At 41.8% G+C, this 13,590-nt stretch overlaps 1 protein-coding gene across 1 annotated transcript in view; it reads left to right on the plus strand.

Annotated features, from left to right (window-relative positions):
* The window catches only part of LOC124795480 (ribosome biogenesis protein SLX9 homolog), an 82,263-nt gene that overhangs the window by 26,787 nt on the left and 41,886 nt on the right, over nucleotides 1–13,590 (plus strand). The window contains exons 2-3 of the mRNA XM_047259518.1: nucleotides 9,548–9,869; nucleotides 10,562–10,754. Of these exons, the coding sequence (XP_047115474.1) occupies nucleotides 9,557–9,869; nucleotides 10,562–10,754 (506 nt within the window). The 5' untranslated portion in view covers nucleotides 9,548–9,556. The remainder of the gene's footprint in view (nucleotides 1–9,547; nucleotides 9,870–10,561; nucleotides 10,755–13,590) is intronic.

Here is a 13,590-nt window from a genome sequence, read left to right on the forward strand (position 1 = left end):
GTGCAGAAGAGGGAATATTTGCCTACGAGTTGGGCCTTTTGGAAGTCAACAGATTCCTACTTGAGGTGAGGCTTTGTTGGATATGAGTTGGGGACATAATCATCTGGATCTTCTCTTCAGTTGGTGGGAATCTCAGAGTACAACTTCTCTTCAGGTTGAGGAGTTTGGTGAAGTATTCTGAGATTGCTACCCTGCAGTCCTTCTTACTGAGTTTAAATTTCCCATGTGGGCCATGGAGGTGAAGTTTCTGGGCCAAACAGGCAGTTACTGGCAGATGGATAGTTCAGTGAAGGTCTCTGTTGGTTTTCTTCTGTAAGGCCCTTTCGATGATGTCATTGTACACTCTTTCTTGGGTTTTATGATGACCTTGGCTGTGATTTTTCTGATTGTTAGGAAGAGTGTATGATTAACTGTCCTTGTATTGGTGTGTCACTTGAGCCACACTTGCTTGTATACTCAATCACCTTGCCACATGCTGTTGTCTGCCACGGATATTTGTTCTTCTTGGCCGCTGGGATAGTAGCAATTGCAGCATGTCATGTTTTTTTGTAGTTGTTAGCTAATGTGTTGGTGAGAATGTCATTATCTTGCAGACAGGCTGAACTGAATCTCTGAATTGTGAATTTATTGCAGTTATTATTTCTGTGCTTTGTGAGTGGGAATTAATTTCCTCTGACCAGTGACTGATGTTGGCACTTCTCAGTACCTTCATATTGAGTATTTTATTGCCATTTTTCCTGCTAATAGCAACATGACCCACTTGAAACACCCCTAATTTAGTGTTCAAACAATGGAAAATCCAGGATGGAATGTGACAATATTATGAAAAGGAAAGTTGCAACTCATTATATAGCGGAGGTGCATCTCCCTTAATGTAGTGTTGTGACATTTCCATGTCTTTCATGGGAAAATGTTCAAATGCTGTAGATCTAGGGACCAGCTTATAGTTTCTGCACAGGTGTACCGGTCCTGTTTCTTCTATTGTGGGCGGGGTACTCTCCAGCTATTCTTGAGTGTCTTCTCCTTCTCTATTGTTTCCTACTTATCCATTGTTTCTTCTAGTTCTCTCCAGAGTTTTTGTACTTTTTCAATATCCTTCCTGTCCATATCATTGGAGGGAGCATGGAAGTTAATGATTGTATAGGCTTTATTGAGAGCTGTGAAGGATATGGCACATGTTCTTCCATCTGTAGATGAGAAAAAGTTGATTCTATCACTGACAATGAGAACTGTACCCAGGTGTGGTATGTTCTTTGTCATTCTGGTAACTGTTCGTCCTTTGTAGATTCTATAGCCATGTGACTCCATCGCATCTTCATCTATGAATATAGTCTCTTGCAGTGCTAGTATCAGAATAGTGTGTTCATGAGAATGTCTGAAGTATATTTCAGTTTCCCTGGTTGTAGGCGGGAAATGACGTTGGTGGTTGTCTGGTAGTTCATTTGTTTCTTGTTCTTGTAAGAATGATGAGGCTCTAAAGAGTATGTAGGTAGGCTTACCCCAACATATTTGAATGTTGACTGATTACCACCTGGTGTATACATTCCGTTTGTTGTTTGTCCATGTTACTAGAAGCGTGAAAAAGTTTGCATGTGGTTACCTGAAGGGAACATTATGTTAACTGTGAAGGTTTTAAGCCTAGAAGCCACCAGTATTGATTGGTTTGCTAACATAGTTTTCAGCTGGGATTGGTTACCCAATCTTCCGCTTCTGGTGTCTTGTGTGGGTTACATGCTGGAACAGGAGTGAAAGAGGTTAGTTGATTCTCTTGCTGAAACCAATATGTTACCACTGCAGATGATTAGCAAATGATAGTGAAATGTGTTGTTGCCAGAGTCAAGGCCTGGTCCCATGTTGATTCCTGGGATTTCATTTATTATTTTTTCATACACTTTGTAAGCTGTGGACCTTGAAATGTTACCAGGATACTGAAGAATCTGTGTTGTTTTGGCTGTGCAACCAGTCATCGTTTACTACCATGCACAATATTTCATTTAGGCACCTGGCATCAGGTGAGCCATCAAACACAGATATCGGCTACATACGTTGCTCAATTCATTATCATACTATACGCACTTTGTGCATGTGTCATAATCATAATTGCCAGACCGACCACACTGCCAGCAGGCAATGCCATCAGTGGTGAAAACTCAGATGTCTATTGGGTTGCCGCTCGCTGTGTCCATTGGCTTACTCTGTTGTGTTCACTGAGAGCAAATCATGGAAATAATAGGATTCCCTGTGTTAGCCAATTGATAGCCACTGGTCTGGCTAAAAGGTTTTGTGCCTGATGTATATTTTTGTTTCATCATATTCAGTTGTATGCTCAGTGGATATGTAATGTTCAACAGTGGAAATTTCATTGGTTGCAACACGCAAGTGCTGCATTGATAGTGTACATAATGTTTTTCCACTGTATGTGTGATCTGAACTATTATACCGTATCACACTGACAAGGGTTTACATGTAAGGACTGTTCAAAAAGTATCTGACTTTTATTGATAAAATCAATTTTTATGCAGACACAGTTGTTTGACAATAGTCACCTTCAAATTAGTCCCCTTTGACTTCTAAACATCTCTCCCAAAGCTGCTGCCACTTTTGAAAGCATCACAGGAAAGCTTCTTTTGACATGGTGCACAGCTGCTCTGTCGAATTCTGCACCGTGCCTCCCCAGGGGGCTCGCCAGTCTTTGGTGGATTCGTGCTTGGTTGCCACGGGGCCCTAGCTTTTGCAGCAATTTTTCCCTTCCCTGTTGCATGTCTGTCCTGTTGGTATTTTTTTCCCCTCCCTTGGGGAACATGTCTGGGGTGTTATTGTGAATGTTCAGCATTGTCTGTCGCTGACATAAGAACAGTCTCATCCGTGTTTTTTGTTCCCTTTTCCTTTCTTTGTTTCCCTTCTCCTCTCATTCCTGCGCTTCTTTGTTTGAGGTTCCTCTTTTTCTTCTCCCTCCCTGTGTGCACCTGAAGGCCGGCCTGTGTGTCTTATGCGTAACAGGTGACTGGGTAACATGTGAGTCCCAGCCTCGGGTCAACAGATAGGGTTTGCATATACAAGGGGGTCGCTCCGTCTTCAATGGTGTTGCCACATGATACTTAGCCTGGCCGGGCTCTGTGTTGCCGGTGCGCACCACCAACAATTTTTCTGTGTTGGACCCCACAGACCGGCAGAACAAGTAAGCCGATGCTTCTGTGGACCCCATGGAGCAGGATTCTCCTGCTTCTGTGCCCTGTAGCAGAGACTCTTCGCAGACTGTCACTTGCTGAGGTGATACCCTTTCGTCACTTCCTCATCATGATTCTCCTCCAGTGGAACATTCGTGGGCTTTGGTCTCACAAAGAGGATTTATAGCTGCTTTTAGCATCGCAGCATCCCCTTGTACTCTGCCTTCAGGATTCAAAATTGTGTCCTCATGACCACTTTGACCTTTCATGTTTCTTCCCAGTTCGTTTTGACCTTCCCTCTGAGGTCAGCATTCCATCTCATGCTGCTCATGCGGGATGACATTCATAGTCAGCACATTTCCCTGACTACTCATCTTCAAGCTGTTGCATTTTGCCTTTTCCTTCCTCACCTGACTTTCTCCCTCTGTACCATTTATGCCCATCCATCATTTGATGTCACCAGGGCAGAGTTCCTTCAGCTTATTGGGCAGCTGCCCCCCCACATTTCTACTACTCGGTAACTTTAATGTGCATCATCCCCTTTGGGGTACTCTCAGAACCTGTCAGAGAGGTGCCCTCTTAGCTGATCTCCTTAATCAACTCAACTTCTTCTGCTTGGAACACCCACATTCCTTTCAGACTCCTCGCACACCTATTCCTATTTGATCCTATCCTTCTGCACTGCCCAGCTTGGCTGTCATCTTGAGTGGTCCATTCTTTCTGATACCTACTCAAGCGACCATTTCCCATGTGCTGTCCATTTGCTGACTCCTACCCCACCTGAGTGCACACGCAAATGGCAACTTACTAAGGCTGACTGGCGGCTTTACTCCTCCCTGGCGACCTTCGAAGAACAGGATTTCCCCAGTTGTGATGACGAGGTGGGCAATCCTTACTGCTGCAGAACATCCCATTCCTCGCACTTCCTCTTTACCACACCGTGTCCCAGTCCCATGGTAGACTGAGGCATGCCGCAACACAATTCGTGCACGGAGACATGCTCTCTGTATTTTTAATCATCATCCTACAATGGCAAACTGCATTCATTATAAACAGATGTGTGCAAACTGTAGTCGCATTCTCCGGGATAACAAAAAAGCTAGCTGGATTTCATTCACTAGTTCTGTCGTGTGGGCCAACTTCCGACAGCTCTCTGGGACCAAGATCCGTTTGCCAGTTTCCGGCCTGACAGTAGCAGGTGATGTTATTGTGGTCACTATTGCTATCTCCAACACCTTGGGCCGCCATTTTGCGGAAATTTCAAGTTCTTTCCACTAGCACCCTGCCTTCCTCCACAGAAACAAGTGGAGGTGGCTCGGGCGATACCTTTCTCATCTCAGAATCGTGAGTGCTACAATGCCGCCATTACTATGAGGGAGCTAGATCATGCTCACAGTTCATCCCGATCCTCTGCCCCAGAGCTAGACGCTGTTCACATTCAGATGTTGCAGTAGCCTATTTTTCTCTTGTGGGCTAGGACTTTCTGCTTAACACGTACAACCACATCTGGGCAGAGGGCACATTTCCCGCACGTTGGCGTGAAGCCACTGTCATACCCATACCTAAGCCTAGTAAGGATAAAAACCTTCCTTCTAACTACCGCCACATCTCTCTCACCAGCTGTGTTCGCAAGGTGATGGAATGTATGATTCATGCCTGGTTGGTATGGTGGCTCACGTCATGCAATTTACTAACGACTGCACAGTGTGGATTTTGAGTGTGGCGTTCTGCAGTTGACCTTCTTGTTACTTTGTCCATCAATGTCATGAATGGTTTTCTTCGAAAATCTCAGGCTGTGGCTGTGGTTTTTTGATTTAGAGAAGGCCTATGACACCTGCTGGAGAACTGGTATTGTCCGTACTCTTTACACGTGGGGCTTCCATGGCCATCTGCTCTGTTTCCTTTGGGGATTTTTAAAACACCGAGTTTTCAGGGTGCTTGTGGGTTCTGCCTTTATCCAGGAAAACTGTGTGCCTCAGGGCTCTGTCCTGACCGTCATCCTCTTTGCTATCGCCATTAACCCTATAATGCCCTGTCTCCTGCCGGGCATTTCCGGCTCCTGTTTTGTTGACAATTTTGCCATCTATTGCAGTTCTCCATAGACCTGTCTCACTGAGTGGTACCTTCAGTGCTGTCTTGATTGTCTTTCCACTGACAAAACCATCTGTATGAATTTCTGGTGGCACAAATGGTTTCTCCCATCATCTTTACATGTTGCACCTGTTGCCCGTCTGTTCATTGAAACTATGAAATTCCTGGGGCTCATGCTCAATAGGAAACACTCTTGGTCCTCCACTTGTCTTACCTGGCAGCCCGCTGTAAGCAGTCCCTCAAGTCCTACTTGTCAATAGTACTTCCTGGGTGCCAATTGAACCACCCTCTTCTGTTTGTACTGGTGTCTTGTCTGTTTGAAACTTGATTATGGATGCTTTGTTTATGTGTCTGCATGTCCATCCCTCTTACATTGTCTCAATGCTATCTTCCATCGTGGCATCAGTTTGGTCACTGGCGCCTTTTACACTATCCCGCTTGAGAGTCTGCATGCTGAAGCTGCTGAACTACCACTGTGCTACCGCCATGAGTTTCTTCTCAGCAGCTATGCGTGCCATTTTTCTGCCATGGATAGCCACCCATCATATGCCTCCTTCTTTGATGATTCCATTGATTGCCAGTATGGGGCGTGTCCCTCTTCTCCGTTACCTCCTGGAGTCCGCTTTTGGCATTTGCTTTGGCAGCTTAACTTCACACTACTTGCAACTTGCCTGGTGGGTGTGAACCTTTCACCACCTTGGCTTCATGAAATGGCCCATGTTAACCTTGGCCTTCATTCGCTTCCTGAGTATGCTATTCCAGCCTCGCTGTCGCCTTCAGTTTCACGACCTTTGCATGGAATTTCGCGATAGCACCTGTGTGTACACTGATGGCTCTCAGACTGACCATGGTGTTGGTGTGCCTTCATCATTGGCACCCAAATTTTTAGATGTCGGCTTCCGCCACACTGCTCAGTGTTAACAGCTGAGCTCTTTGCCCTGTAGCAGGCCACGGAGTATATCCTGCAACACCGTCTTTTCAATTGTGTCCTCTGCTCAAACTCTCTAAGCGCCTTTCAAAGTCTTATGTGTGCTGTAAACCACCCATCCGCTAGTGCAACAGGTCCAGGAAAACTGTCACTTGCTCATCCTTGGTAGAGCCACTGTGAAGTTTATGTGGGTTCCTGGTCATGTTGGTCTGCCAGGAAATGAGGCTGCTGACGCTGCAGCCCCAAGGCTGCAGTCCTCGTACCTCAGCCCACTAGTTCCTTTATTCCCTCCAATGATCTCTGTGTTGCCGTCTTTCAGGAGGTGTCCTTTTGGCATCACCATTGGTCCTCCCTTCATGGGAATAAGCTCAGGAACATTAAGCCTCTCCCAGTGGCTTGGACGATCTTCTCTTGGCTCTCCTGCCGGGAGGAGGTCATTTTTAATAGGTTGCGTATTGGGCACTGCCATTTTAGTCATCATCATTTGATAAATGGCACTCCCCCACCACTTTGTACACATTGTGCCCAAGTTTTAAATGTCTGCCACTTCCTAGTGGAATGTCCATTTTTTAACCATTTACTTTCCTGATGGGGTTTGCCATCTGAGTTATCAGTCATTTTAACAAATGATGCGCAGGCTGTCGACCACATTTTACCTTTTATCCATCAAAGCAATATGCCGAAGGTCATTAAATTTTTAGTTTTGGACCACTGTTACTGTATGGTGTCTTTCATAGCCCTTTCTCCATGTCCTTGTTTTTTGCTATCTTCTGTTATGTCATTTGGGATTAATATGTAGTCATTTTTTTAACTCCTTTCTGTTTTCATGTTCTGTGGTTTTGATGTGGGCATGTATGACCCCAGTTGTTTCTGCACCCTAAAACAAAACGAAACAAAACAAACAAACAAACAAACAAACAATGCCTTCCCTGTTCTGAAATCTGGACCCTTTTAGGATCAGTTTAGGGGAAAGCCAGAAGTCACTCGGTGTTAGGTGAGGGGAATCAGGAGGCTGACAAAGCACAGCCAAGTGGTGTTTGGTCAAAAAGTCTGAATTAATTGAGGGTGACAAGTGGGTGCATTATCATGGTGAAGGTGCCAACTGCTTGCTGTCCTCAAGTCTGGCTGTTTGTGTGTCGGTGCTTCACAAAGGCAGTGCAGAATGTCTTGGTAGTACTCATTATTGACATGAGTACTTTCAGGGGTGTTCTTGTGATGGACCATATCATTGGGGTAAAAAATAAAGAGGACAGCATAACTTCCACATTGCTGCAGACCTGCCTCTCTTTTTTGGGTTTCAGGGTTGATGGATGCTTTCATTGCAGTGACTGGAACTTTGTAACTGGATTGTGCCCACAAACTCAAAACTAATCACCAGCATGTCCTGTGTGATCACCAGACAAAGTTGCTTCTGTTCCACTCATTAACAACTTTGGCACAAATTTTGCTGAGACCCTATTGAGATCCAAATGTTTTGTTAAAATGGAATGGATGGGTCCAGTACTAATTTTAACCTTGTCTGCAAGTTCTCTGATTCTGATTTGTCTTTCCTGTACTGGCAGTGTCCTCGCATTTGTGGATGTTTAGAACCTACTTGACTGTGCTTCACTCGTCACTGATCAGCAGCAGTTTTTGAGATTGGTGTATCATTTCTTTATCTGTGTGGTAGCTATCCCCTTGTCCTCAAACACTTCTTAAATCTTGCTGAGTGTTTCAGCTTTAGAATTGCCAAGCTTAAAATGGAATTTGATGCAATAACATTGTTCCTCTTTTTCTGTCATTTTATCTACAGCACACAATCCGATGACTACCATTTACATGTGTTCACTTATCAACGGTTAGCCAGCTACTGTTTGTTTTTGCAGGTGTGAAAAAATTGGGCAGCTGCCTCACTTGTGCCTACAAACAGAAAGTGTTTGTCTGGATATGATTCTTGATATCTAAAGTAAAAAAAAACATTGGATATTTTTTGAATGGCCCTTTTATACTCCATACTTCTGCAATAACAAAAGTAATCCACTGATCAAGAATGTCCTCAGTCTTGGATGGTGGACAGAAATCCACTGTCACTTGAATTTTAATAGGACCCTGCCTGTCTTGGTAGAGATGTCACCAACAAACGAAATGAAACTGTGGATTTTGCTGGCTTACTGTCGTCATTGTCAGAGTTTTTTTCTTTTTCTTTAGTTGATGACATCCTTTTGGTCTACCAAATGGAATATCAATTTTTCTTAAAGAGGGCTCTTAGATGGTAGAGTTTCTTAAGCACTTTCTCAGAATCAGAAGACTATTACAACTGGAAGACTAAATATAAATGCATGTGATTGGGCTTACCGTGAACTGAATGACGTTGAGAGCCATCGTCCTGTCTAATCAGAACATCATAGAATGGGAGATAAGCATATTTTTCTGTTGCTATAGTAAACAGGATGGGGTTATGAAGTAAGCTGAGATGATGCAAAAACTACATTAACAGGTTCTCTCTGAGGGGTGTCCACTATAAAAGTGTCATGAATATATTGCCAAAGATGTTTTGGCTGAAGAGCTTCTGATTCCAGGACACTTTCCTCAAAACCCTACGTACATAAGATGGCCACTAAGGGTTGGAGGGAGGTGAAGTGGGAGAGGGGCAGCTTCCCACAGAAAAGCTATCATTTTCTTCAAAAAGTGTCTTGTTAAACATTATAGAGGTTGAGGCAGAAGAATGCAAGAATAAGGCTGTGATGTGTACTTGAAATTTGTTGCCAATCGGTCCCAGAACTTTACGAGTCGGGCTGTTGTAAAAAGATAGAACACATCAAAGCTAACTTGGAACAGCTCAGATAACTACGTCTCTTGATGAAGTCCATCAAGTTGCAAATGTGGTATGAACATTTTCTCACAAATGGTTTCAAAAATGACAAAAGATGTTTAGCTAAGTAATATCTATGAGCACCAATATTTCTTGCTCTCGACTGTAATATTTAGACCCTTGTTATGAATTTGAGTAAGTCTATACAATATGGGTGGAACACAACTCTGTTCTCTTCAGTGCTGTAGTTTATTTTCATTTATTTCTATTCTTATCTTGTACTTTGTATCCTTTTTTTCCCAAGCCATTTACTGTTTGTTTCTGTACAACTGTCTGCTGATTATTACTTCTTCTATTTGACCAGTAGTAACCCATCCGCATAGATTTGATTGTTATTATTACTATCACTGATCAAATTAAGTTAGAAAAACTTCTACTTAACAGAATATTGACTTTTGTCTATTCCTGTGTACCAGTTTTTTTTCCAGCTTCCTGTCACTGTTTATTCATGTGTGTACGCATTGCAAAGTACATTATATTTGTGACGCTAACAGTTTTCTTGTATTTTAGGCCTTCAAAATGGGTAAAGTGAAAAGATTGAGGAAGAAATTTCATTTATCAAGAGAGGAGCCTGAAGTAAAAGATGCTGGAAATTTCATTGTCTCCCTGAAGGATGAAACTATCCCACAGAAAACAGATACTTTAACACCCCTCCCAAACATATCAGAGAATAACATTTTTGCTGGAATGGATATAAAATTTGAAGACTTGAAGAAGGACCTCAGTTTTGATGACTCAAGAAGTGTAGTCTCAGTTAGCAAGAGGGAATTCAAAAACCGTATTACATCAAAGAAAGAAAGGAGACTTGCCAGGCATGAGACCTTCATTAGCAGTAAGTAATAAGTGTGAACTACAGTTTTACTATGTTACCTGACAATAAAATTACCAGTTTACTTTCTGAACACAAAGCATTGCGCGCGCGCGCGCACACACACACACACACACACACACACACACACACACACACAGTGTCATTGTTGACAGTAAATTTCTTCAGTGTATGAATGTGCTGTGAGGCTGTAATTAATATTCCAAACTTCTTAAACAGTCATTACAATGTGTACTCTGTTTGATCTCACATGCAGTTTAAAGTACTCCCTCTTGTGTACTTATAAATTTGTTGACAATGGCATCCCCAAAATGTTATTCTGTATTACATGTATGAATAAAAAGGTGCAAAATATATTAAATTATTTCCTTGAAAATGAAATTTATTCTCATGGTAGGAGCAGCTGAATCTAAACATTTTAGCAGATCTACTATGTACTGTTCTTCCTCCAGTTCAACCATACACTGTATTTTGTAAACCCCATAATGCTGGAATAGTTTATTTTTCCAAATTATATAAAGTCCAGTAGTGCAAATCTAGTCACCAATGTTAACCAATATGTTTTTTATTAGTTTATTTGTTGATAGCAATAGAGACTATTGTACAAAGTGTGGTGCTATTTCACAGTAATGGTTTTTATAGTAATCTGGATTCCTTGAAGGGATTCTAGAAATTGATGAAGAAATCTGTTACAGAAATAAATGCAATTCAAAAGTTAAAGATGGAGGAGAAGGAAAAACGACGACGTCAGAAAAGAGCAGTAATAGGAGATTTAAAGCCTCTAGTTGATTCTCTGCCAGCCATTGAATGTCATAAAAGTAAAGAAAGAAAAAGACCTGCACCTAAGAAGAGATCAGTTCCAAAACTAAAATGGAGGCAGAAAAATATGTAAGACATTATTTCTATTACATTTCTTGCATGGAGATATTTTCAGTAAGCTTTTTGTGATGCCTCCCCCTAATTCTGGCTTCAGTACAGGCATGTACTGGTAGCCAAATTTTATCATTTGTGACAGTGTCTGTAGAAACTCGGTTCACCACATAATACTCAACTTGGTAGTTGTAGTAAATCATAAAGTACATACCAGATAGCAAAAATATGTTTTAAAAATCATAATTAACACTTTTTATTATAGTTTTAATTCATAGTAGTTTAGAAATCTGTATATAAATTGATAGAAATGCATAGAATATACAAAGCAGTTTAAAACTTGGTTGCCTTTCATGTTATGCAGGACTTACAAAAAATTGCATACTTCTCTAAGGCTGTCATTGGCAGTTTCAGCTCTTTTGAAATTGATTGGGAACAGATGGAGAAGGAAAACTTATTGTGTAACTGTTCTAGAGGCATTTAATAAAATGATTTCAGCATTACAATTTCAACACTTTCCTCCTGGCTACAGGCACTGCCCTATAGATGGCTGCTGCACATGATCCATTAGTGTGATTTATGGTATCATTTACATCTACATCTACATTTATACTCCGCAAGCCACCCAACAGTGTGTGGCGGAGAGCACTTCACATGCCACTGTCATTACCTCCCTTTCCTGTTCGAGTTGAGTATGGTTCGTGGGAAGAACGACGCTCAAACCTCTCTAATTTTACATTCGTGGTCTCCTCGGGAGGTATAAGTAGGGGGAAGCAATATATTCGATACCTCATCTAGAAACACACCCTCTCGAAACCTGGACAGCAAGCTACACAATGATGCAGGGCGCTTCTCTTGCAGAGTCTACCACTTGAGTTTGTTAAACATCTCTGTAATGCTATCACGCTTACCAAATAACCCTGTGACAAAACGCGCTGCTCTTCTTTGAATCTTCTCTATCTCCTCTGTCAACCCGACCTGGTACAGATCCCACACTGATGAACAATACTCAAGTATAGGTCGAACGAGTGTTTTGTAAGCCACCTCCTTTGTTGATGGACTACATTTTCTAAGGACTCTCCCAATGAATCTTAACCTGGCACCCGCCTTACCAACAATTAATTTTATATGATCATTCCACTTCAAATTGTTCTGTATGCCTACTCCCAAATATTTTACAGAAGTAACTGCTACCAGTGTTTGTTCCGCTATCATATAATCATACAATAAAGAATCCTTCTTTCTATGTGTTCGCAATACATTACATTTGTCTACATTAAGGGTCAGTTGTCACTCCCTGCACCAAGTGCCTATCCGCTGCAGATCTTCCTGCATTTCACTGCAGTTTTCTAATGCTGCAACTTCTCTGTATACTACAGCATCATCCGCGAAAAGCCGCATGGAACTTCCGACACTACCTACTAGGTCATTTTATATATTGTGAAAAGCAATGGTCCCATAACACTTCCCTGTGGCATGCCAGAGGTTACTTTAACATCTGTAGACGTCTCTCCATTGACAACAACATGCTGTATTCTGTTTGCTAAAAACTCTTCAATCCAGCCACACAGCTGGTCTGATACTCCGTGGGCTCTTACTTTGTGTATCAGGCGACAGTCTGGAACTGTATCGAACGCCTTCCGCAAGACAAGGAAAATGGCACCTACCTGGGAGCCTCTATCTAATATTTTCTGGGTCTCGTGAACAAATAAAGCGAGTTGGGTCTCACACAATCGCTGTTTCCAGAATCCATGTTGATTCCTACAGAGTAGATTCTGGGTTTCCAGAAATGACACGATATGCGAGCAAAAAACCTGTTCTAAAATTCTGCAATAGATCGATGTCAGAGATATAGGCCTATAGATTTGCACATCTGTTCATAATTGGATGCTTTCTCTTTTACAGTTCCATTGTATAATTTTTTCTTAGAATAAAAGCATTTGGGTTAGAACTTGTGGAGCGTAATGTGTTTGAAATTTGTTACAAACATTAAATTAGGTAATGAAATCAATGTTGAAAGGTGTGTGTATCTACTGACAACTGCAGTTCTGCAGTGTTATTCTTTGCTTCTTTTCTCACCTGCTGCTGGCAGTTTGGTAGTTGATTTCTTTCAGTTTATGGCGATATACGTAGAACTGGATCTTGTTTGTTGTTGTTGTTGTTGTTGTTGTTGTCGTCATTAGTTGGAAGACTGGTTTGATATATCTTTCCATGCTAGTCTATTCTGTGCAGATCTCATCATCTCTGTGTAACCACTGCAAGCTACACCAATTTGGACCTTCTAACTGTACTCAAGCCTTGTTCTCCCTCCACAGTTTTTATCCCCACACACTTCCCTCCAGCACCAAACTGACGATTTCATGATGTCTCAGGAAGTGTCCCATCATTGTGTCCCTTCTTTTGATAGAGTTTTGCCTCAAAGTCTTTGGTCGTAAATTCAATCAGCACCTCTTCATCAGTTATCCAGTCTATTCATGTAATCTTCCACTTTCTTCTGTAGCAGCACATTTCAAAAGCTTCTATTCTGCTCTTGTACAAACTGTTTATTGTCCACTTTTCGCTTCCTTACAGGACTACGGCCCATACAGACATCATTAGAAAAGACTTCCTTACACTTAAATTTTATTAAATGTTAACAAATTTCTCTTTAGAAATGCTTTTTTCCTATTGTCAGTCTGCATTTTACATCCTCTTTACTTCACCCATTATCAGTTATTTTGCTTCCCAAATAGCCGAACTATTCTGTAACTATTAGTGTCTCATTTTTCTAATCTTATTCATATAGCATCACCTGATTTAATGAGACTACATTCTTTTACCATTATTTTACTTTTGCTTACATTCATCTTATAAC

The sequence above is a fragment of the Schistocerca piceifrons genome, chromosome 4 (assembly GCF_021461385.2).
Source record: "Schistocerca piceifrons isolate TAMUIC-IGC-003096 chromosome 4, iqSchPice1.1, whole genome shotgun sequence".
In the NCBI taxonomy this organism is placed as follows: Eukaryota; Metazoa; Arthropoda; class Insecta; order Orthoptera; family Acrididae; genus Schistocerca; species Schistocerca piceifrons.